This window comes from Ranitomeya imitator, chromosome 2 (genome assembly GCF_032444005.1).
Source record: "Ranitomeya imitator isolate aRanImi1 chromosome 2, aRanImi1.pri, whole genome shotgun sequence".
In the NCBI taxonomy this organism is placed as follows: Eukaryota; Metazoa; Chordata; class Amphibia; order Anura; family Dendrobatidae; genus Ranitomeya; species Ranitomeya imitator.
In genome coordinates, this window is record NC_091283.1 from 71,299,044 (window position 1) to 71,321,119 (window position 22,076).

At 41.8% G+C, this 22,076-nt stretch overlaps 2 protein-coding genes across 3 annotated transcripts in view; one reads left to right on the forward strand and one right to left on the reverse strand.

Annotated features, from left to right (window-relative positions):
- Positions 1 to 2,210, forward strand: part of LOC138661931 (interleukin-13 receptor subunit alpha-1-like) — an 84,751-nt gene extending 82,541 nt beyond the window's left edge. Inside the window, exon 11 of the mRNA XM_069746937.1 lies at positions 1,187 to 2,210. Coding sequence (XP_069603038.1) covers positions 1,187 to 1,291 — 105 coding nt within the window. The 3' untranslated portion in view covers positions 1,292 to 2,210. The remainder of the gene's footprint in view (positions 1 to 1,186) is intronic.
- Positions 514 to 22,076, reverse strand: part of LOC138661932 (interleukin-13 receptor subunit alpha-1-like) — a 163,618-nt gene continuing 142,055 nt past the window's right edge. Inside the window, exon 11 of one of the 2 annotated variants that reach the window (XM_069746940.1) lies at positions 514 to 945. In XM_069746940.1, the coding sequence (XP_069603041.1) occupies positions 922 to 945 (24 nt within the window). In that variant the 3' untranslated portion in view covers positions 514 to 921. Of the gene's footprint in view, positions 946 to 16,065; positions 18,006 to 22,076 lie in introns of those variants that run through there. The other variant, XM_069746938.1, reaches the window with a different exon arrangement.

Consider the following 22,076-nt stretch of genomic DNA (forward strand, 5'->3'; position numbering starts at 1 on the left):
GTTTTTGCAATATTCGCCGAACGTCATTGGTGTCAATGAGACTAGAAATGAACAAGTATGTTTGGAACCAATCCTCAAACATAAATTCGGCACTAATAGGGTGCCAATATGGCACGAATGTGGCAAATTCAGATTCGACAAATGATTCCGAACATATTCGCTCAACTCTAGTTTTAGGTTACTTTATAAAATGTGTATATTACTGTACTAGATTCATAAAAGAACACTCCATTGAAGGCAAAAAAAAAAAAGAACAGATGTCCTATACAGATATAGATTCTGGTAATATAGTGTAAATAGAAGCTACAAAATAATATATATAAAATAACATAAGTTCTGTAATTCAAAAAAAAAATCTTGGATTTTAAATCCTTATAAACCTATGAAGTGTTGTCTCTTCTGGAGAATGTGTATTCATGGTTGACAACTTGAGTCTTTATTTTTCCTGAACAGCTTACCAAAAACATCAGGGACAGACAATATTTTTTACGGACACATTGGAAAACTATAATTGATCATTATAAGTGATACATTTATTTGTTGTAATAAAAGTATGCCCATTTTTATTTTTTACATTTGCAAAATTCAAATGACTGCTGGTTTTCAAAGTTGTTACTTAAATCTAAATTATTTCTGGCTGGATGAAAAAAACTTACACATTTATAACCAGGGCCAGAAAATGGGTACAGGTTATTAAAAATGTATATAAAGTGTTTTCTAAGGGAGTTGACCCCAATTTGAAATTTCAAGTTGCAAGTATGGTGTCGTGAGAGCAGTGTCCAATGTAAATGTTACCGCAAATGACATTTACAGATTTTGCCATTACTGTCAACAATTTGCCGGGTTACTGGAGATGAATAATAGTTTTACCGTTTACTTTTCTCTGCGTTCATGTGACGATCACTGGTAGATGAGCAAATCCTAAACATTTATGGCCACTGCAGCCTGGAGACGGAAAACAAACAGATGCTGAATTTTTCTCACATACCTGGTGTGGTCAGATCTGAACATAATGACACAAGTCATTTTCTTATAAAGTCTCTTATCATGTTACCTAATGGAATTTTAGGAACCGTTGCCAACTTCCTCCTGCTTTGCAAACCCCACTGCTTTTATATGACTGTTAGATGTGTATATTTTTTAATATTTATATGGACTTTTATCCTTTACTTCCCCATCTCCACAGTATTGGTTACAGTATGGGAAACCGGTATACAACGAGCCCAAGAAAGAGGAAGTCTGCGTGGTGTCGTTACTAGAATCTTCACCGTTATCTACTCTAATGGAATAAGACTTCAAATGGAAAAATGTGAAGATGCGTTCTATTCCTGTTCTATTGTTTACACCTTATGACAGCCGAACTTTAAACACAGACGATGTGACCGATTGAGGCCGCAGTGCGTGAGTGTTGAAAAACAGAGACAAGGATCTTTGGGATTCCTAGTCTACAGTAATGCACTCCATTAAAGACTGTAGACGTTAATGGTCAGGAGTATGAATCCCTCCTTGTGCTTCATGAAGATTACCATCCTTCTGTAAAGTTCTGAACACCTTTAACAAGTTTTCATTGATGAAGGGGAAATAAGACGATTATTGGTACCCCTCTTTTTCTCAACGGCATTAATGCTCCTCATACGTTACTAGAGCAAGAATACAGGGTAAGCTAGCCATTACGTTGCCACTTTTGTACGCCCATGTTTGTATAATGGCACCAAAGGCTATACATGCGTTTACACAGAGAATTTTTTCATCCAACAAAGAATTTATATTACCGTATGTCTTATATACCAACAAGACAGTTGTGAATTAGACACAAATAGCTAAAAACTGTTGGGAAGGTCAAGGATGAATAACCCAACTATGGCAGAAACTCATTCCTACATTCCAGCTTGGCCATTCATTATTTCAGCATTCTATTTCTAAGTGCAACAATCAGGCGTGAGAGAAGAAATCCTTCATAAAGTGATGTCAGGAGACCCATCCGGGACCTAGTTTTTGTGAAAAAGTGAATATTTTCTTGTGTCATGAACTGTATTATTTATTTATGGAGAAGCAGCAAAACTTTATATGCAATAAGGTATTTGACGTACCGGCAGTCATTTTCTCAGGAAGTTATAGTCTGCTTCAGAATTCTGTGAACTTAGACTTTTCTATTTTTGTAATGTTTTGATTAAAAAAAATAATTATAATATAATTTTTATTACATTGAATTATGTTGTGTTCCTGTAATAATTGTTGGTGTGATTTTTTTTTTATTATTATTATTTTGTATATTATTTTTTAATCAATTTTAGTTTTAATTCACTATGTCCAGAACAAAAACTCAAAACCAAACTGAAGTAATTAAGACCTGTACTGGGATATACAAGAAAGCCAGAACCAATGATTAACTAAAGAAATGCTTTTTGGTTAATTGAGCTGAGCAAGAAGATTCGCAGGACCCTGTCCACAGACTGTGGCCACTGGGCCAGAGCACTGCAAACCTCCCACTACCCCAGGGCTAATTTTCTTATTAATAGGAATGAAAGTGCCGGGTTTCTAACTTTTATCTCTACAATATTGATTCCTCTATTCCTGAAACCTGTGGGTCTTGGAGCCAGCGGTTGGAACTACAGCCAGTCACCGGTGAATCATCATCACGCTCCTCAGCATTGTGCCGGTCTTGCTCAACCTTCCCAGTTAATCGGTTTTGTAACAACTCACCTCTTTGTTTAATCCATTGATCCACACATGGAGGAGTGACTCTGTTTTCTCTTTATTTTCTGATTAGTAGACACTTGTGATATTATGCTTGCATTGAGTCGCAACTTATTGATTTCACAAGGCCTACTTGTCAGAAGAGGCTCCGGGCATGCCACTAGTAGTAGGATGCTTGCCGAGGTCTGGTCTAGTGGTCATGGACGTGGGGGTCCTGCAAATCTTTTTTTTTTTCTGAACTCTACTTACTATTATAAGAAGGGTTGTAAGACATGTTAAAGGTTAAAAAAAATACAACTGCAGGAATGCTTTTAAAATGATAAAATGGGCAATACTTGCCTGCTCTTACTTTGGTGTGTCCGGTGGAGGTTGCTCTGGTGGTCTGTGGGACCAAAAGTCAGGATGTCTCTCTTGTTTCAACTTTTGAGGCCAGTTATTGGCTGCAACAGTTTGGTGACTGAAACGGCACATCTGATGACACGCTGTAGTGAGTCACAAGCCTCAGCAGCAACAGTAAGCTAACCAAGAACTGGACGTCATGGCTTCTGGTCTTATTGCAGACCAATAGAGAGGCCTGCGCTTGATTCACTGGGTCATAAGTGGACCGATTGTGGCTCAGGATATTGTAAAAGCATCCCTGTGGTTATGCAATTTTTTTTTTAGTTTTGTATAAATAGGGAGAACTTATGTTCTCCAAGAATTCCCCCTTTTACAGCAGGAGGCAATAATGCTAGCATTACATTTTATGGCTGTATAGGATGTTATGAATGGATGTTCTCTGAAGGGAACGTGACAGCTGATACATGCTGCCTAATCCATGGACAGCATGTATCAGACACCGGCTATATGATTTCAGCCATGTATGTTTATGAAATTTTGCTGCGTTTTACGGAAAAACGTAGTTTAATAGCCACCGGGAACTGAGTCGTATGGGAGACTAGTTGGACAGGTGAGTCCTCGGTGGCTTCTCCCCACCCGCTCTCCATGAGTGACCAGTCTCTCCCTACATCTGTGCGCCGATATGTCACTCTCCAACTAGTCTCTCATGTGGCTTGGTACCTGGCATCTCCTCCCGCCTGCTTTCCTGAAGTGACAGGTCTTTCCATTGCATGCATGTATAGGGAGAGTATACATATTAGTCCTTAATAATTCAAAACTGAACACATTCCAGATAACATGAACACACAAGAACGCCCCCGGAAGAAGAACTCTATCGAAACGCGCGTAGGGGACCTTACAGATCTCGTGTAGCCTCCACTGTGGTAATTATGCTCTGAGGTTTTCTTCCATTAGCTATATTACATTTGCCTATCATTATGATCCGTTGTGGTAGCTTTCTATCTGGCATATAAGTACTCGTAATGAATTGTCAGCAGTACTAATTGTTTAGCCAGACTTAGCCCACTCTGGCCAGAGGCCTGGTTATGTGATATATGTATATGGCAATAGCGTTACGCTTATAGGTCGTTTTCCTCTAACATTAATTCCACTGCCATCAGGTCAGTCACCATTTGTTGTTTTCTCCTACAATAGTTGTCTTTAGGCACTAGGTGGGGCTCATTTGAGATCTATTCATTGATCGGAGATACTTTTTATATCTGAGCTGTAGTATATTAATGTTAACAACTTTTGCATTAATAAAATTTACCAATTGTTTTTGAACTTTACATTCTCGTGGCCGATCTTATTCATTTGGTAGGTTCTTGTGTGTTCATGTATAGGGAGAGACCTGTCACTCCAGAAGAGCGGACAAGGTTTGTCTTCCATGCGGCTCGGTCACCAGCGGCAATTAAACTATGTTTTTCTCCGAAACACCACAGCATTTTAGAGCCAGACATGTATTGCTGAAATCTTGATACAGCATCTGATACATGCTGCCTGTGGATCGGGCAAGATGTATCAGCTGTCATGTTTCCTTGAAAATATAAAAAACAACTGCAAATAACTGCAATCAATACTTGCAGTAAATGCCCTTTGCCTTCAAAACAACACCAGTTTTTCTAGGTGTAGTTGCAAACAAGTTTTTGAAGCAACTCAGCAGGGAGGTTGTTCCAAAAATTTAGAGCACTCACTACCGGTCTTCTGTGGATGTAGGCTCATGCAAATCCTTCCATCTCTTCATTCAATTCCAGACTTGATGTTGAGATCAGGGTTCTGTGGGGGCCATGCCATCACTTCCAGGACTCACTGTATTTTACCCAGACTGTATGTTTGGTGTCATTGTTCTGCTGCAGAATAAATTTTGAGCCAATCAGCAGTCTTCCTAATGTTGTAACATGATGAATAAGTATCTGCCTGTATTTGTCAGCAGGGAGGACACCATTAATCCTGAATCAAAAACTCAGTTCCATTTGCTGAAATGTAGCCAGCCTTTATTTTGCAAGGCTCTTCACTAGAATTGAGCGAATTTTTCAAAATTCAGTTCCGATTACGATCGGCGGCGAATATTGTTTTTGCAATATTAGTCAAACACAGCCGAACGTCATAGGAGCCAATGAGTGGAAATAACCAAATAACTTCGGAACCGATCATCAAACATAAATTTGACACGAATAGGGTAACAATATGGCATGAATATGGCAAATTCATATTCAGCGAGTGAATCCGAACATATTGTCAACTCTACTCTCCACCATGATCCACTTTTACCTGAAGACACCCACTATTGTACCGCTCTGCAGCTCTTTTAGTAACAAAATACCTTTTGTTACAGCCAAATTTTTAATTCACTGAAAACTGTTGACTCTTTTTCTGCACATCAGTTCCAATATTTTTGTGCATAGTGAGTTAATTGACCTTCATGCCATGTGGAAGATACGTTTTTTTGGGCGCAATTCATCCATGGAGACCACCTATGGGCCACTCGTTGCTGCCCTTTTTGAGCACTGCTGGGTAGCTTCTGATTCAAAAGGGAAATAATCATGGTGTCTTTCATCTGCTGTACTTCTAGTGTAAGTCTTTCCCAACCACTGCGTCTGTTGTCCTCAACTTTTCCCATTTCTTTGTGTCTTGAATGCTGAGAAACACTGTCAGATACATCATGTAATACCTTCAGGGAGGCTTCTTATTGGATCCAAATTTATTCTTTAGCAGGCAAACGACCCTAAACATAAAGCCAGTGTTATCAAAAACTATCTCCAGCATAAAGGAGAGCAAGGCATCCTGTAAATGATGATATGGGCCTCCTGGTGAGCTTATCTCAATGTCAAGTCTCTCTGGGATTACATGAACAGACAGAAGGATTTGCACGATCGACATACACAGAAGATCTGCGGTTAGTTCTCTAAGGTATTTGGAAGAACCACCTTGATGAGTTCCTTCAAAAGCTGTGCAAGTTTGCATAGATGAATTTTATGTTTTGGATGGTCACAACAAATTATTTGTTTAGATTTATTTTTTTGTTCTTTCACTTTGTATTTGGTTAATTGATGCAAATAAACTAATAATACTTCTATTTGCACACGCTGCGGATCCGCAGCGGATTGGCCGCTGCGGATTCGCAGCAGTTTTCCATGAGTTTACAGTACCATGTAAACCTATGGAAAACAAAATCCGCAGTGCACATGCTGCGGAAAAAAACGCGCGGAAACGCTGCGTTGTTTATTCCCCAGAATGTCAATTCTTTGTGCGGATTCCGCAGCGGTTTACACCTGCTCCATAATAGGAATCCGCAGGTTTAAAACCACAGATGAAATCCACATAAAATCCGCAAAAAAATTGCGGTAATTCCGCAGGAACTCTGCAGTGCGGTTTACCTGCGGATTTACCAAAATCAGTCCGGAAAAATCCGCAGAGTAATCCGCAGCGTCTGCACATACCCTAAAGCATTCTTACTTTGCAGCATTGTTCCCAAACTTGCCTAAAACGTTTGTATAGTAGTGTATACGCTCACTTCAACACTGAAATTGCAATACCAAGATGGACAAGCCATAAAGTTATGCAAATTGGTACACCCGGATAATATACCTCTCTGATGCATTTCCTTATTCCATCCCTTTCCCTTTGTTTTGTCTCCAATTACATTTTTATGGTTATTATAATCCTGATTCTAAGGCAACTATTGATTGTATAATTGATTGTGTCTTTGTTATAAAAAGTTACAAATGTTTTAATTTGAGAAAATAAAAATTAATTGAAAAGAAAGTTATGCAAATCAAAAGAAATGATGTCGCGAAGATATGCAAAGGTTCAAACACCCAGGTGGCATGTGGGGAGGCCAAGAATTTTTTTCTTTTTTTATTAATCTACACAGAACCACAAAAATCTGATAAAATGATGGAATGATTGTGTGATGCCTCCTGATAATCAATGTGACAGTTATCACCACTTATTGCACACAGAGTGACATAATGTGACCTTGTTATTTCACTACAGCAGATAACAATGTACATAGGCCAAGATGTCACTACTGTTAACTGATGTGTGTCCCATTGGTTGGGTGAACAACAACAAACTGAACGAGAGCAAGAAGTGCACAGAAGCCAACATCAGCAGGAACAGTTCGACAGATTAGGTGAATTGACGTGTAGTGACGCATTCTGCTCTGCAATTGAAAATCACATGATATTTACATGAAATTGGGCTGTTAGTCAGATGTCCCACTACAGGATTGCCATTGACCTCACACCATTGGCTTCAAAGACTACTATGGTGTAGAGCAAGATGGCAATAGAGTCTGGAATGGAGGTGTATCCATGGAGGTCATCTTCAGTTATGAGTTTTGTTTTTGTCTTGAAAGAAACGATAGCTAGAGATTGGTCTGAAGACAATACGGGCAACACCACAGAGGTCTTCATGAGGGAAAGGGGTGGCATAGTTTTTGGTAGCCGGATGGCTCTAGTCTTCATTTTCATGCCGGGCCTCTCTGACCTTTCCCGGCACCTGCGCACTGCAGTACTTTGCTCTGCCCTCAACAGGGCCAACAAAGTATGCCTGCGCAGGAGCCGCAGTGTGAATACAAGAAGAGGACGTCATTGTAAGAAGATGGGAGGCCCCGGACCGCGACGCCCATCAGACAGGACCGCCCCCAGCCAGGTGAGTATAATCTAACCTCTTTTTCTCATCTTTCAGGATACATCGGGGGCTTATCTACAGCATTACAGAATGCGTGAACAGAACATCCTACCGTGGCCTGCAGCATCTCCAGACTTGTCTCCCATTGACCACATCTGCACTGTAATTGGTCAGAAATTGCAAAGGAACCTACTGGCAGCAGATCTTGATGATTCTGTCCCGTCCTCTTGAGGGAGGTGCAGCTTAAGGAATAACCGAAGAACAGTAAGGCTGGTGGCCCAAACCTCCTCATCTTTAGAGGTACCTTTGGGAGCAGGGATAGTTAAGGCCCCAGTCGTAGAGACAGTTCAGAGCCCCTTTCCCTATCACGAACAGCCACAGTGTGACAAAAATACAACGTAAATAGTCTGAAGAGTGGCTAAAGATAACTTATGGGCTAGATGGGGATAGTTGTTTTTTTTTTTTGTTTTTTTTTTTCAGAATACACAATAGCGATCTACTTTATCCTTTTATTGAGTAATTTTTTTAATTAACCCCTTCATGACATTGCGATTTTCTGATTTTGTGCTTTCGTTTTTTTTTCACCCTTCTTCCTAGAGCCATAACTTTTTTTTTATCTTTCTGTAAATATAACCATATGAGACCTTGGTTTTTGTGGGACTCTTTGTACTTTTGATTGACACCATTGATTGTACTGGAAAATGGGGAAAAAAATTCCAAGTGTTGTGAAATTACAAAAATTAAATAGAAAGAGGAATTTGTAAGAGTTATATTCAGACACCCTTTTCCCAATATAAATATCAGAAAAAAAAATTGGTATATATTTTTTACTGTTCATGTTTCATACCAAACAACCTGGTGAAATAATTCTCCAAGGTGTTACGGTCATGTGGATACCTAATATATGTAGGTTTTTTTAATTTTTATTACACTTAGTAAAATGATAAATATCTTTTTTTGCATTTATTTTTCCATAATTTGCCCCTAGTAATTTTCCACTGTAACTTGGTCAGCCATAGGTGCCCCAGTTGCAGAAGATAATAGCTCCCTATTGTGACTGAAGTAACTGCCAGAGCTGATCGGTGTCTGCTAGTAACCAACAACTCTGCTATGCTGGGCAGAGACTCTCGTGATCGACAGTCCCAAGAAAAGAAAGGCTGACAGCACTCACTTATTGGGGCGCCCGTTCCATACAGGAGCATTCGCACGGCCCATTGAGCTCTATATAGGCAATGAAATGGAAGCGGTAATAAACCGCTTCTGTCTTCTCAAGGTCCCTAGCAATATCTGACAGCCGGGCACCCGACCTGCTTCTAGATTGCAAGAGAAAAGTGGAAGACAAGCGCACAAAGGGTGATACAGTATAGGGTAGAGGAAGTGAGAGGGGTACGCACCTGACCAGGTGAAAAAGGAGATGGGTGTTTCTGGTTGACGGAGCTGGAAAAGTAGCCATTCCACACTGTAGTAGTATTTAATAGTAGCTTAATTACGTGTTTCAAGTTCATGCCAAACTTTTTTTTTTTCTTTTAAATAGACTACATAAAGTTTAAAATAAGACCTATTACAAAGTTTGTTCCTGCGACAATGACTGCACTTCGGGGATCTCCTTAATAGAACCGCTCTGGTCTGCTATTATGGCTAAAATGAGCATTTACTTAATACCACGGTTGTAGCCCTTCAAAATCCTTCATAAATTTCAAATTGTGTTTTAGGGACCACTGTATGTATGCTCTAAAATGTATCAACATACCCTGTGCCAGAACTCGATGCTGTCCCTTTCCAAATGTGCCTTAATAACCTGTTTAAAGGCCACTTTTTATCAGGACATCTTAAACACTGCTTAATTGGAAAACTGCAATTATTTCTATCCTTATTCTTAAGATGCATGACTTCTCGATTTGTCTTCATTTCCTGCCTTCCATCATTACTGTCACAAGAAACCCTGTTACCGAAAACATAATGACAGGTCAATGACTCCAACAAGACCAAGACCCTTCTATCACTGTCTGCTCCGTCCACATCCTGCATTTGTGACAGACAAAAGAATAAAGTAAAATGCAGTTACAAGATGTGCAAATGTTGTGAAAACAGCAGGACTAAAGCTTTATACCTTTCTGTAAGTCAGAAAATGCAATAACAAACAGAAAATTCAGACTCCGTACGATATTTTCTATATAGTTACTTTATTTGCATTAGGAAAAAAAATTAGAAATAAGTTAAAACACAGCACACATTTCCCTGGGATTATATAAAAGGTTATTAAAAAAAAACAAAAACATCACTTATCCAAGTGATAAGTAATAACTTGCAGGTCGGTGGGTGTCTGATCACTCGCACTTTCATTGCTCCAAAGCCCCCCATGAACATGAGATTAAAGTTGGCTGAACAGCAAGGTGGCTCAGTGGTTAGCACAGCAGCCTTGCAGCGCTGGAGTCCCCACCAAGGACAACATCTGCAAAGAGTTTGTATGTTCTCTCCGTGTTTGCGTGGGTTTCCTCCGGGTTCTCCGGTTTCCTCCCACATTTCAAAGACATACTGATAGGGAATTTAGATTGTGAGCCCCAACGGGGACAGCGATGATAATGTGTGCAAACTGTAAAGCGCTGCGGAATGTTAGCGCTACATAAAAATAGAGATTATTATTATTATGATATTGGGATCATTTCACAGTCTAATAACTTTGGGGGCTTTTAGGAGTCGTGGCGGTGCCAACAGTACGCTATCCCAAGTTATTACCTACCCTGTGGATAACGGCAGGTTCAGCTGACAGTAATGTGGAAGAAGACCTCACCATCATCTGTCAGGAGTTGGAAGGATCCGGTCGTTTAAATTTCAATGGCTGATCCCTTAATTAGGAAGAGAGGTAATCCGCAGCCAGAGGAATCTGGAAATGGCTCTCGGGGAAGACAAAAGGCAGCTGTCTCCAGACGGCAGTTATCTAATGTGTATGTGGGCCTTAGGGCTCATTCAGATATCTGATTTTCATGTACAAGTGCAGAGGGCTATCCATGTTTGTCACAAATCGCACTCATTTCTGTTATAATCTATGGGGCCATTCTCATGTCCAATTTTTTCCTTGGACCGAGTGGTCTGCAGTAAAATATCAGAGACCTGTCCCATTTTGATCTAAGGGTCGGATCAAAATCAGACTGCACTTTAATGACATCCAAGTGCAGTCCGATTTTCAAGGACTATCCGTATGGAGAAGATTAATTTATTTTTTAATTTCTCCATGTACAAGAAAATCAAATGACACTCATAGCACACTCTGATCAAAATCTGATCCAACTCTGATCAGAACAATTGCTTGATTTTCTCATGTGCAAAAAAAAAATTTGATGTCTGAATCTACCCTTAAAGAAATGGCTCTGAAATGCCCCGTTGACTATCTTGGGCAGTCTCAGAAAATGATTGGAGCAGAGTCATGCATGTGTGGCTGCTGCTCCGCTCCGATAGGGAATTTCAGAGCCTCCCGATCTGCAAGTTTTCAACTCTCCTTTGGATATATGATAACTTTATATGATGGGAACAACCTTTTATATAATGTAACATGAGGTAAAAAGATTTAAAAAAAAAAAAACTCACATTGGCATCATGAGATGTGGCACCTGAAAGATTAATGCAATGTACATGTCACATAGTTCCTATACAGAAAATATATCTATGCACACACACCTATACATACCAACATGTATACGAGTTATATACACACATATACATATTTATTTGTTTAAACAACAGACTTTCAAACATTTAAAAACCAGAACAGACCATGAGTGCTGCCACGACCGCCCCCCGAGAGGAGTGCCAACTTGTGATGCAAAAGGGACCTGTTGACGGTGCGGGCATGCGCTGCTGTGATTCACTCACATGTGAGTAATCTAATATATAAAGCTGAATGTGTGTATGTGTGTGTGTATGTATGTGTGTATGTCCGGGATTGGCATCTGCACCGTCGCAGCTACAGCCACAAAATTTTGCACAGTCACACGTCTGGACCCCGAGAGCGTCATAGGCTATGTTGTGAGGCGAAATTTTAACCCCGCGCGTTCCAATTCACCAAACAATTTTGCCCCTATCTACATAATGGGGAAAAAAGTGAAAGGAAAAGTGTTGGAGGCGTCGCAGCTACAGCCACAAAATTTTGCACAGTCACACGTCTGGACCCCGAGAGCGTCATAGGCTATGTTGTGAGGTGAAATTTTAACCCCGCGCTTTCCAATTCACCAAATAATTTTGCCCCTATCTACATAATGGGAAAAAATGAAAGGAAAAGTGTAGGAGGCAAATTGACAGCTGCCAGATGTGAGCAAGGGGGACTTAAAGAATGAGAGCGATGGCGCCAAAGAGTATATACCGTACAGCTGCTAAGGTGGGGCCCTGACATGGGATACTCACCACACACGGGGATATGAACACACACAAAATGCGCCACACACTACCACGCGCTTGAACACATATTACCCTCAGCACACATTTCACCACAAATACACCAACCTCACCACATAAAAGTCGAAACACAAAAGTCGCCGCTCAAAACTCGCATCGCGCAGAACTCGCCACATGCAAAAACTAGGCTCTTGCAAAACTCGCCACAAGTGCAAAACTCACCTCATGGAAAACTCGCCACACGCAAAACTTGCACACGCGGAAAAATTGCCACATGCACAAAAGTTGCAACACATGCAAAAGTTGCCTCACACAAAACTTGCACATACTCAAAAGGCACCACACATAAAACTCGCCACGCGCAAAACTCGCCATGCGCAAAACTTGCTGCACACAACTTGCTACACTCACCTGTCACATGCAACTCGACACACAAAAAGTTGCTACACGCATGTTGCCACACAAAAGTCATCTCACAAAAGTCGCTACATGCATGTTGCCACACGCAACTCAACACACACAACTTGACAAACGAAACTCGCCCTAAAACACACAGTCTGGTATTATCCTTCAAAAATAAAAATCTGATTAATAAGCAGACAAACTACAACAAATGTACCATATAGGAAATACGGCAGCTGTCAGTCACATGACCTGTCTATTATGTGTATGTGTGAGCTAATATATACTGCCAGGGGGAGGGCTTCCTGTTGGCTGGGGATTTATCAGGCTGCCAATTTAGCTTACAAACACTGAGGTAAAAATACTGAGCAAATAACGTGTGAACGAGGTCTAATACAGGAGGAGATGACACACAGGTATATACTATATACAGGGGAGATGACACACAGATATATACTATATACAGGAGAGATGACACACAGGTATACACTATATAGAGGAGGAGATGACATACAGGTACATATATATACAGGAGGAGATGACATACAGGTATATACTATATACAGGAGGAGATGACACAGGTATATACTATATACAGGAGGAGATGACATACAGGTATATGCTATATATAGAAGATGACATGCAGGTATATACTATATACAGGAGGAGATGACATACAGGTATATGCTATATATAGAAGATGACATGCAGGTATATACTATATACAGGAGGAGATGACACACAGATATATACTATATACAGGGGAGATGACACAGGTATATACTATATACAGGGGGAGATGACATACAGGTATATACTATATATAGAAGGAGATGACATTCAGGTATATACTATATATAGGGGAGATGACACACAGCAGGTATATACTATATACAGGGGAGATGACATACAGGTATATACTATATACAGGAGATGACATACAGATGTATACTATATATAAGGGAGATGACAAACATGTATATACTGAGGTGATGAGGTGAAAATGAGAGGTGTGAGGTGAAAATGAAAAGGTGTGAGTGCAAAATGAGAGGAGTGAGGAAAAATAGTGGAGTGATCAGAAAATGACAGATGTGAGGTTGAAATGACAAGTGTTAGGGAGAAAATGAGAGGAGTGAGGGAGAAAATGAGAGATGTGAGGGGGAAAATGAAAGATGTGATTGGGAAAATGAGAGGCGTGATGGGAAAATAAGAGAAGTGAGGTGCTATAACTAACCACAGATATTTACTATGCCCAGGCAACGCCGGGCTCTTCAGCTAGTCTAATATATAAAGCTGTATGTGTGTATGTCCGGCATTGGCACCTGAACTGTCGCAGCTACAGCCACAAAATTTTGCACAGTCACACGTCTGGACCCCGAGGGCGTCATAGGCTATGTTGTGAGGTGCAATTTTAACCCCGCGTGTTCCAATTCACCAAACAATTTTGCCCCTATCTACATAATGGGGAAAAAGTGAAAGGAAAAGTGTTGGAGGCAAATTGACAGCTGCCAGATGTGAACAAGGGGGACTTAAAGAGTGAGAGCGATGGCGCCAAAGAGTATATACCGTACAGCTGCTAAGGTGGGGCCCCGACATGGGATACTCACCACACACAGGGATATGAACACACACGAAATGCGCCACACACTACCACGTGCTTGAACACATACCACCCTCAGCACACATTTCACCACACATACACCAACCTCGCCACGTAAAAGTCAAAACACAAAAGTCGCCGCTCAAAACTCGCCATGCACAAACCTCACCACATGCAAAAACTAGGCTCACGCAAAACTAGCCACACGTGCAAAACTCACCTCATGGAAAACTCGCCACACGCAAAACTTGCACACGCAGAAAAATTGCCACATGCACAAAAGTTGCAACACATGCAAAAGTTGCCTCACACAAAACCTGCACATACTCAAAACGCACCACACATAAAACTCGCCATGCGCAAAACTTGCTGCACTAACCTGTCACATGCAACTCGACACACAAAAAGTTGCTACACGCATGTCGCCACACAAAACTCATCTCACAAAAGTCGCTACATGTATGTCGCCACACGCAACTCAACACACACAACTTTACACACGAAACTCGCCCTAAAACACACACAGGTCTGGTATTATCCTACAAAAATAAAAATCTGATTAATAAGCGGACAAACTTCAGGAGCAACAAATGTACGATATAGGAAATACAGCAGCTGTCAGTCACATGACCTGTCTATTATGTGTATGTGTGAGCTGATATATACTGCCAGGGGGAGGGCTTCCTGTTGGCTGGGGATTTATCAGGCTGCCAATTTAGCTTACAAATACTGAGGTAAAAATACTGAGCAAATAACGTGTGAACGCGGTCTAATACAGGAGGAGATGACACACAGGTATATACTATATACAGGAGAGATGACACACACATATATACTATATACAGGGGAAATTACACCGGTATATACTATATACAGGGGAGATGACATACAGCAGGTATATACTATTTACAGGGGAGATGACATACAGGTGTATACTATATATAAGGGATATGACAAACATGTATATACTGAGGGGAAAATGAGAGGTGTGAGGTGAAAATGAGGTGTGAGGTGAAAATGAAAAGGTGTGAGTGCAAAATGAGAGGAGTGAGGGAAAATAGTGGAGTGATCGGAAAATGACAGATGTGAGGTCGAAATGACAAGTGTTAGGGGGGAATGAGAGGAGTGAGGGGGAAAATAAGAGGAGTGAGGGGGAAAATGAGAGGTGTAAGGGAGAAAATGAGAGATGTGAGGGGGAAAATGAGAGGCATGATGGGAAAATAAGAGAAGTGAGGTGCTATAACTAACCACGGATATTTACTATGCCCAGGCAACGCCGGGCTCTTCAGCTAGTATCATATAAAAGGGTGATAGGAGAGAGTTAGTGATGAGCGAATATACTCATTACTCGAGATTTCCCGAGCACGCTCGGGTGTCCTCCGAGTATTTTTTAGTGCTCGGAGATTTAGTTTTTCTTACCGCAGCTGAATGATTTACATCTGTTAGCCAGCATAAGTACATGTGAGGATTCCCTAGCAACCAGGCAACCCCCACATGTACTTATGCTGGCTAACAGTTGTAAATCATTCAGCTGCGGCAAGAAAAACTAAATCTCCGAGCACTAAAAAATACTCGGAGGACACCCGAGCGTGCTCGGGAAATCTCAAGTAACGAGTATATTCGCTCATCACTAGAGAGAGTATGTGACACACTCCTCTTGAGAAAGCAACAGTGCGAAACGCGCGATAAAAGGGGCGGTCGTGGCAGCACTCACGGTCTGTTGATCTCATCATTGGTAAGCGATTAATTTTGCCTAAATGGACTAGCCGGTTTTAATTAAATTTATCTAGACTATATATTTATTTGGATTCTGGCCAGTATTATCCGTTTGGCATTGCACAACAACTATTAGTATACCCGAGGCCAGACCTGACTCACCGCCTCTTTCACTTGATTTATCCTCTTTTCTGAATCTTCATACAATGCATCATTTATTTTATGATTCATGTTTTAAACTTTTTTTTGTCTAATAAAATAACGTAACATTTTATTTTGTGTGAGTGGTTTTCATGAATACTCTGTATCCATATGAAGGTTATACTAGTATTCCCCATAATATAAAAATTCTGGAACATTATTTCTTATAACCTTACCTTGTGCTGTTCCTCTGTTATTCCTCATGGATATTTATTAATTAACCAAGTACCATCTTGGTGTTACCAAGTCAAATGGCACATTTCTTATATGGGATTAAGAATAAGAAATACTGCGCTTACCTGTCAATCCTTCCACAAATGAGGCTTACTTGGAATTTAGGAGGTATGTAAACCCGCAAAAAGGCATTTATTACATTTATATTGTGTATTATAATTAAAGTATATATAGGCGCAGTATAAGGAGGGGCTGCTTCTTTACCATTATTTATAGGGCAACCTGGTTGGCACAGGGGGTGTGCACCAGGTGGTTTATATGACAGCAGGTACGGTAGTATTGGAAATTTCTCTCAAGGCACTTGTAGAGCGGTATTTTTTATTATTAATCTAGTTTACCTATTTTTTTTTTTTGCAGAAGAGGCACGTCTGTCTAATTTACCAGCAGCACTTGTGTGTTTTAAAGTTGTAGCGCCAGTGTATTTTATAAAGTTTTATTCACGTTTCTTATACGGTGTGAGGGCAGCTGCAGAGGGTAGTTATCAGTCCGAGTGAAATCCAACACCACACCGGATCACAGTCGGACCAATGTTAGTCTATAGAGCCGTGCACCTGTCTGATTTTTTTTCCCTCTGTCAGAGTCTATCTGAGGAATAAATCTCAGCATGCACAATTTGCATCTGATATTCGAATCACACTCGGTGATGCAAGTCACTGAGAGCTTGGGATACATCGGACTGCACACTGATGACATCGGACCAACACAATGGAGAAGATGGAGAATTTTGTTTTCCATCTTCTCATCTGTGAGAATCAGATCACACTATGCTGAGACTCTGATCAGAGTGTTATTTGCATAATTGGCCTGATTCTCTTGGATGAGAGAATCTACAGCCGTCTGCACGAGCCCTGACATTGTATCATAAAGTGCTGCCAGCTGATAACACACACTTCTTGTTTATTTCTAAATTTCCAGGGGAAGTAACAGGAACAGCACAATACAGAGTTCTAAGAAAAGAAGCTCCAGAACTGTCCCATTTTGAAGAGATGACAGGTCCTCTTTAATAGGTGCAATGTTATTAGAGCTGCTGTACCAGTGCATTTGTTTTGGAATTGGTCCGCTCTAATATGTTAATTATCTCAATATACTGTATTAGTACTCCACATACCCCAGCCGACATGTCAGAGACCATGTCTTAGATTTATATACACAAGAACATGTCCATGGGAGTGTTTGTATGGCACATTGCGTACTGTCTAACATTGGGCTTTGTACCTTTTTAGCTACTTTCTAATATCCGGGTTCCAGAATGTGACTCGTCACACCAGATGTTGGAACGTCCGCAGTGGCGTAACTTGAAACTCATGGACTCCGATGCGAAAGCTCCAACGCGGCCCCCAAATATTTTAAATCTTTAACAGCAATAGTCTTTTTCTATAGGCCAAAGGGACTTTTAGGGCCCCCTAGGCTCCAGGGCCCTAAAAGTTGCAACCCCTGCACCTGTTGTAGTTACACCCCGGGCATCCGTACTTAGGTAACTTTACAATGCAAGTCTTTTTCACCAACAGCTTCCTATCTTCTGGGCGATACAACATGATGAGTGTCACTTGGTTCAATAGGTTCCTCTTTGAACAAAACAACTAAAATATTAACATCTCGTTTTCATATTTTCCATTTCACCAAATACGAAACAAAACAATAAAATCAATCAAAATTGAATTTGTTTTTAAGCTTCAAGCAAAGACACTGGACTTATATCCTTGTCCTCTGGTGCCTCACAGATAGGTGCAGGTCGTTCACTCTTGAGCCAATTCTGAAGAGAATAAAAAAAGAGGTTTCCAACATTGACGCATCTTATGAGTAGTCACTGTTTGATTATTGATCAACATGTTATATTTATTACAATGATTAATAATAATGTTTAGGTTTTAACTTACAAATACTGAAGAAACATTGACCAAACATAAGGATGTGCAAATAAGAGGGGCCCAAGTGCACAACTATTCACGTCCCCCTTACATCATTTTTAGCATAGGCATCTTTTGCAGCACCTCATTTTTAACCCATTAACGTCCAATGATGGGCAGTGTCCGTCATTGAACGCCTCCCCGTGTTTGTTGCGGGCTCCGGCGATGAGCCCGCACCTTTTCTGGCACATGACAGCTGAACTGTTCAGCTGACATGTGCCTCTAACAGCCGTGGGTGGAATCGCGATCTACCCATGGCTGTTAACATGTTAAATGCCGCTGTCAAACTCTGACAGTGGTATTTAACATGCACACGCAGGCACTTGTGTCACATGACCACAGGTCGCCGATGGGTTGGCATGACAGCCCGGGGTCAGCAGGAGACCCCTGTGGTTGTCATAGCTGGATTACTATGAGCGCCGCCCAACGGTCGGCACTCATAGTAAGTGAGCATTTATGCTACATAGAGCAAAGCTGCAGCCCTGCTCTATGTAGCACAACCGATCGGATGATCACCGCTTCTAGTCTCCCATGGGGACTATTGAAGCAAGTAAAAAGTAAAACAAAATTTTATACAAATATTAAAAAATATATACCGTACATATTTGTTATTGCCGCATTCAGAATCACCCAATCTATCAATATATAAAAATAATTAATCCAATAGGTAAATGAAAATGGTAAAAAAAAAAAAAAAATCCAAAAAATAATTGTGGAATTGTGCTTTTTTGCAATTTCACCGCATTTTTTAATTTTTTGCAATTTCAGCGCATTTTTTAATTTTTTTCTATTTACATAATATTGTAAAATCAATGGTACCATTCAAAAGTACAACTTGTCCTGCAAAAAACAAGCCCTGAAATAGCCATATTGACGGAAAAATTAAAAAGCTATGGCTCTGGGAAGAGGGGGAGCAAAGAATGGAAACGCAAAAAACGAAAATACCCCTGGTCCTTAAGGGGTTAAATTACCTGCCTCAACCTCTGAGATCTGTTCACACACCTTGCAGAAATCTTTTCCATGCATCTGAAAGTGGTTGTTTCTGTAATATGTGCGTGGATTAATGCAGGCCTCATTCAGATAAATAGGATAGTCATAGAAATGTCTAAAATAAATCTGTGTGTGTGAGCACATTTTTAAAACTATGTAAATATTAGGTCTAACATTCTGACACTGATTTATTTGTTAATGAAACTTTGTACAATTGAGGCTTTGGGTTTTTTTTTTCTGATAAAGGGCAACACATCTTCCATATTATTCCACATAACCAATTGTGACTCTATAAACGGTATATGCCCACACTTAGTAGCAGGAATGTATGTACACTGCTCAAAAAAATAAAGAGAACACTTAAACAACAGAATATAACTTCAAGTAAATTAAACTTCTGTGAAATCAAACTGTCCACTTAGGAAGCAACACTGATTGACAATCAATTTCACATGCTGTTGTGCAAATAGAATAGACAACAGATGGAAATTATTGGCAATTATCATGACGCACTCAATAAAGGAGTGGTTCTGCAGGTGGGGACCACATCTCAGTACCAATGCTTTCTGGCTGATGTTTTGGTCACTTTTGAATTTTGCTTGTGCTTTCACACACGAGGTAGCATGAGACGGACTCTACAACCCACATAAGTGGCTCAGGTAGTGCAGCTGTGGCAAGAAGGTTTGCTGTGACTGTCAACTTCGTGTCCAGAGGCTGGAGGCACTACCAGGAGATGTGGAGGGGGCCATAGGAGGGTAACAGCCTAGCTGCAGGACTGCTACCTCAGCCTTTGTGCAAGGAGGAACAGGAGGAGCACTGCCAGAGCCCTGCAAAATTACCTCCAACAGGCCACAAATATGCATGTGTCTGCACAAACGGTTAGAAACCGACTCCATGAGGAGGGTCTGAGTGCCCGACATCCACAGATGGGGGGTTGTGCTCACAGCCCAACACCATGCTGGACTCTTGGCATTTGCCACAGAACACCAGGATTGGCAAATTTGCCACTGGTGCCCTGTGCTCTTCACAGATGAAAGCAGGTTCACACAGGGCACATGCGACAGATGTGAAAGAGACTGGAGACACTGTGGAGAGCGATCTGCCTGCAACATCCTTCAGCATGACCAGTTTGGCATTGGGTCAGTAATGGTGTGGGGTGACATTTCTTTGGAGGGCTGCACAGCCCTCCATGTGCTCGCCTGAGGTAGCCTGACTGCCATTAGGTACCGAGAGGAGATCCTCAGAACCCTTGTGAGACCATATACTGGTGCGGTTTGTCCTGGGTTCCTCCTAATGCAGGACAATGCCAGACCTCATGTGCCTGGCGTGTGTCAGCAGTTCCTGCAAGATGAAGGCATTGAAGCTATGGACTGGCCTGCCCGTTCCCCAGACCTGAATCCGATTGAACCCATCTGGGACATCATGTCTCACACCATCCACCAACGTCACATTGCACCACAGACTGTCCAGGAGCTGGCGGATGCTTTAGTCCAGGTCTGAGAGGAGATCCCTCAGGAGACCATCTGCCGCCTCATTAGGAGCATGCCCAGGCATTGTAGGGAGGTCATACAGACACATGGAGGCCACACACACTACTGAGCATCAATTCCTTGTCTTGAGGCATTTCCAGTGAAGTTGGATCAGCCTGTAGCTTCATTTTCCACTTTGATTTTAAGCATCATTCCAACTCCAGACCTCCGTGAGATATTAGTTGTGATTTACGTTGATCATTTTTAGGTTTTATGGTCCTCAACACATTCCACTATGTAATGAATGAAGATTTACAACTGGAATATTTCATTCAGTGATATCTAGGATGTGGGATTTTAGTGTTCTCTTTATTTATTTGAGCAGTGTGTATATATATATACAGTGGCGTAACTACCACGGTCGCGGCAGTCGCCACTGCGACCGAGCCCGGGGGGAGTCAGGGGCCCCGACAGGTCAGATGCACGCCGACACCAGCAAAAAGTTAAAAACTGTTGCCGTGCAGGTGATTCGTCCCGCACGGCAACAGACAGACCTGCCCTCCACCTGACCTGCCGGGCGCACACATCAGATCAGCAGCCGACGCCTGATCTGAAAGGAAGAGCTGAAGATCCTGTGGTGACGTCATCACTATCATAGGTCTTTCACCATTTATCAGCTCCGCCTCCTGATCACATGACGATGACGTCACCACAGGTCCTTCGGCTCTCAGCAGCTCAGTCCTGGTTGTGTGCAGCTCGTGTTCTCTGGTGTCAGCCAGCAGCAGATTTCCGGTTCCTGCTGTTCTGGTGAGATATGGAGACAGGGGCAGAATGCGGAGATGGAAGGGGCAGAATGCGGAGACGGATGGGGCAGAATGGGGAGACGGATGGGGCAGAATGCGGAGACGGATGGGGCAGAATGCGGAGACGGATGGGGCAGAATGCGGAGACGGATGGGGCAGAATGCGGAGATGGAAGGGGCAGAATGCGGAGACGGATGGGGCAGAATGCGGAGACGGATGGGGCAGAATGGGGAGACGGATGGGGCAGAATGCGGAGACGGATGGGGCAGAATGCGGAGACGGATGGGGCAGAATGCGGAGATGGATGGGGCAACATGCGGAGACGGATGGGGCAGAATGCGGAGACGGATGGGGCAGAATGAGGAGACGGATGGGGCAGAATGCGGAGACGGATGGGGCAGAATGCGGAGATGGATGGGGCAGAATGCGGAGTCGGATGGGGCAGAGTGCGGAGTCGGATGGGGCAGAGTGCGGAGTCGGATGGGGCAGGAGCATGGGCAGGATGTGGATTTGGGTGGAAAATATTTTGGCGGGGGGGGGGGGGGGCCCATTTGAAAGTTCGCACCGGGGCCCATAACTTTGTAGTTACGCCACTGTATATATATATATATATATATATATATATATATATTAATATATAAACAGTGCAGACCAA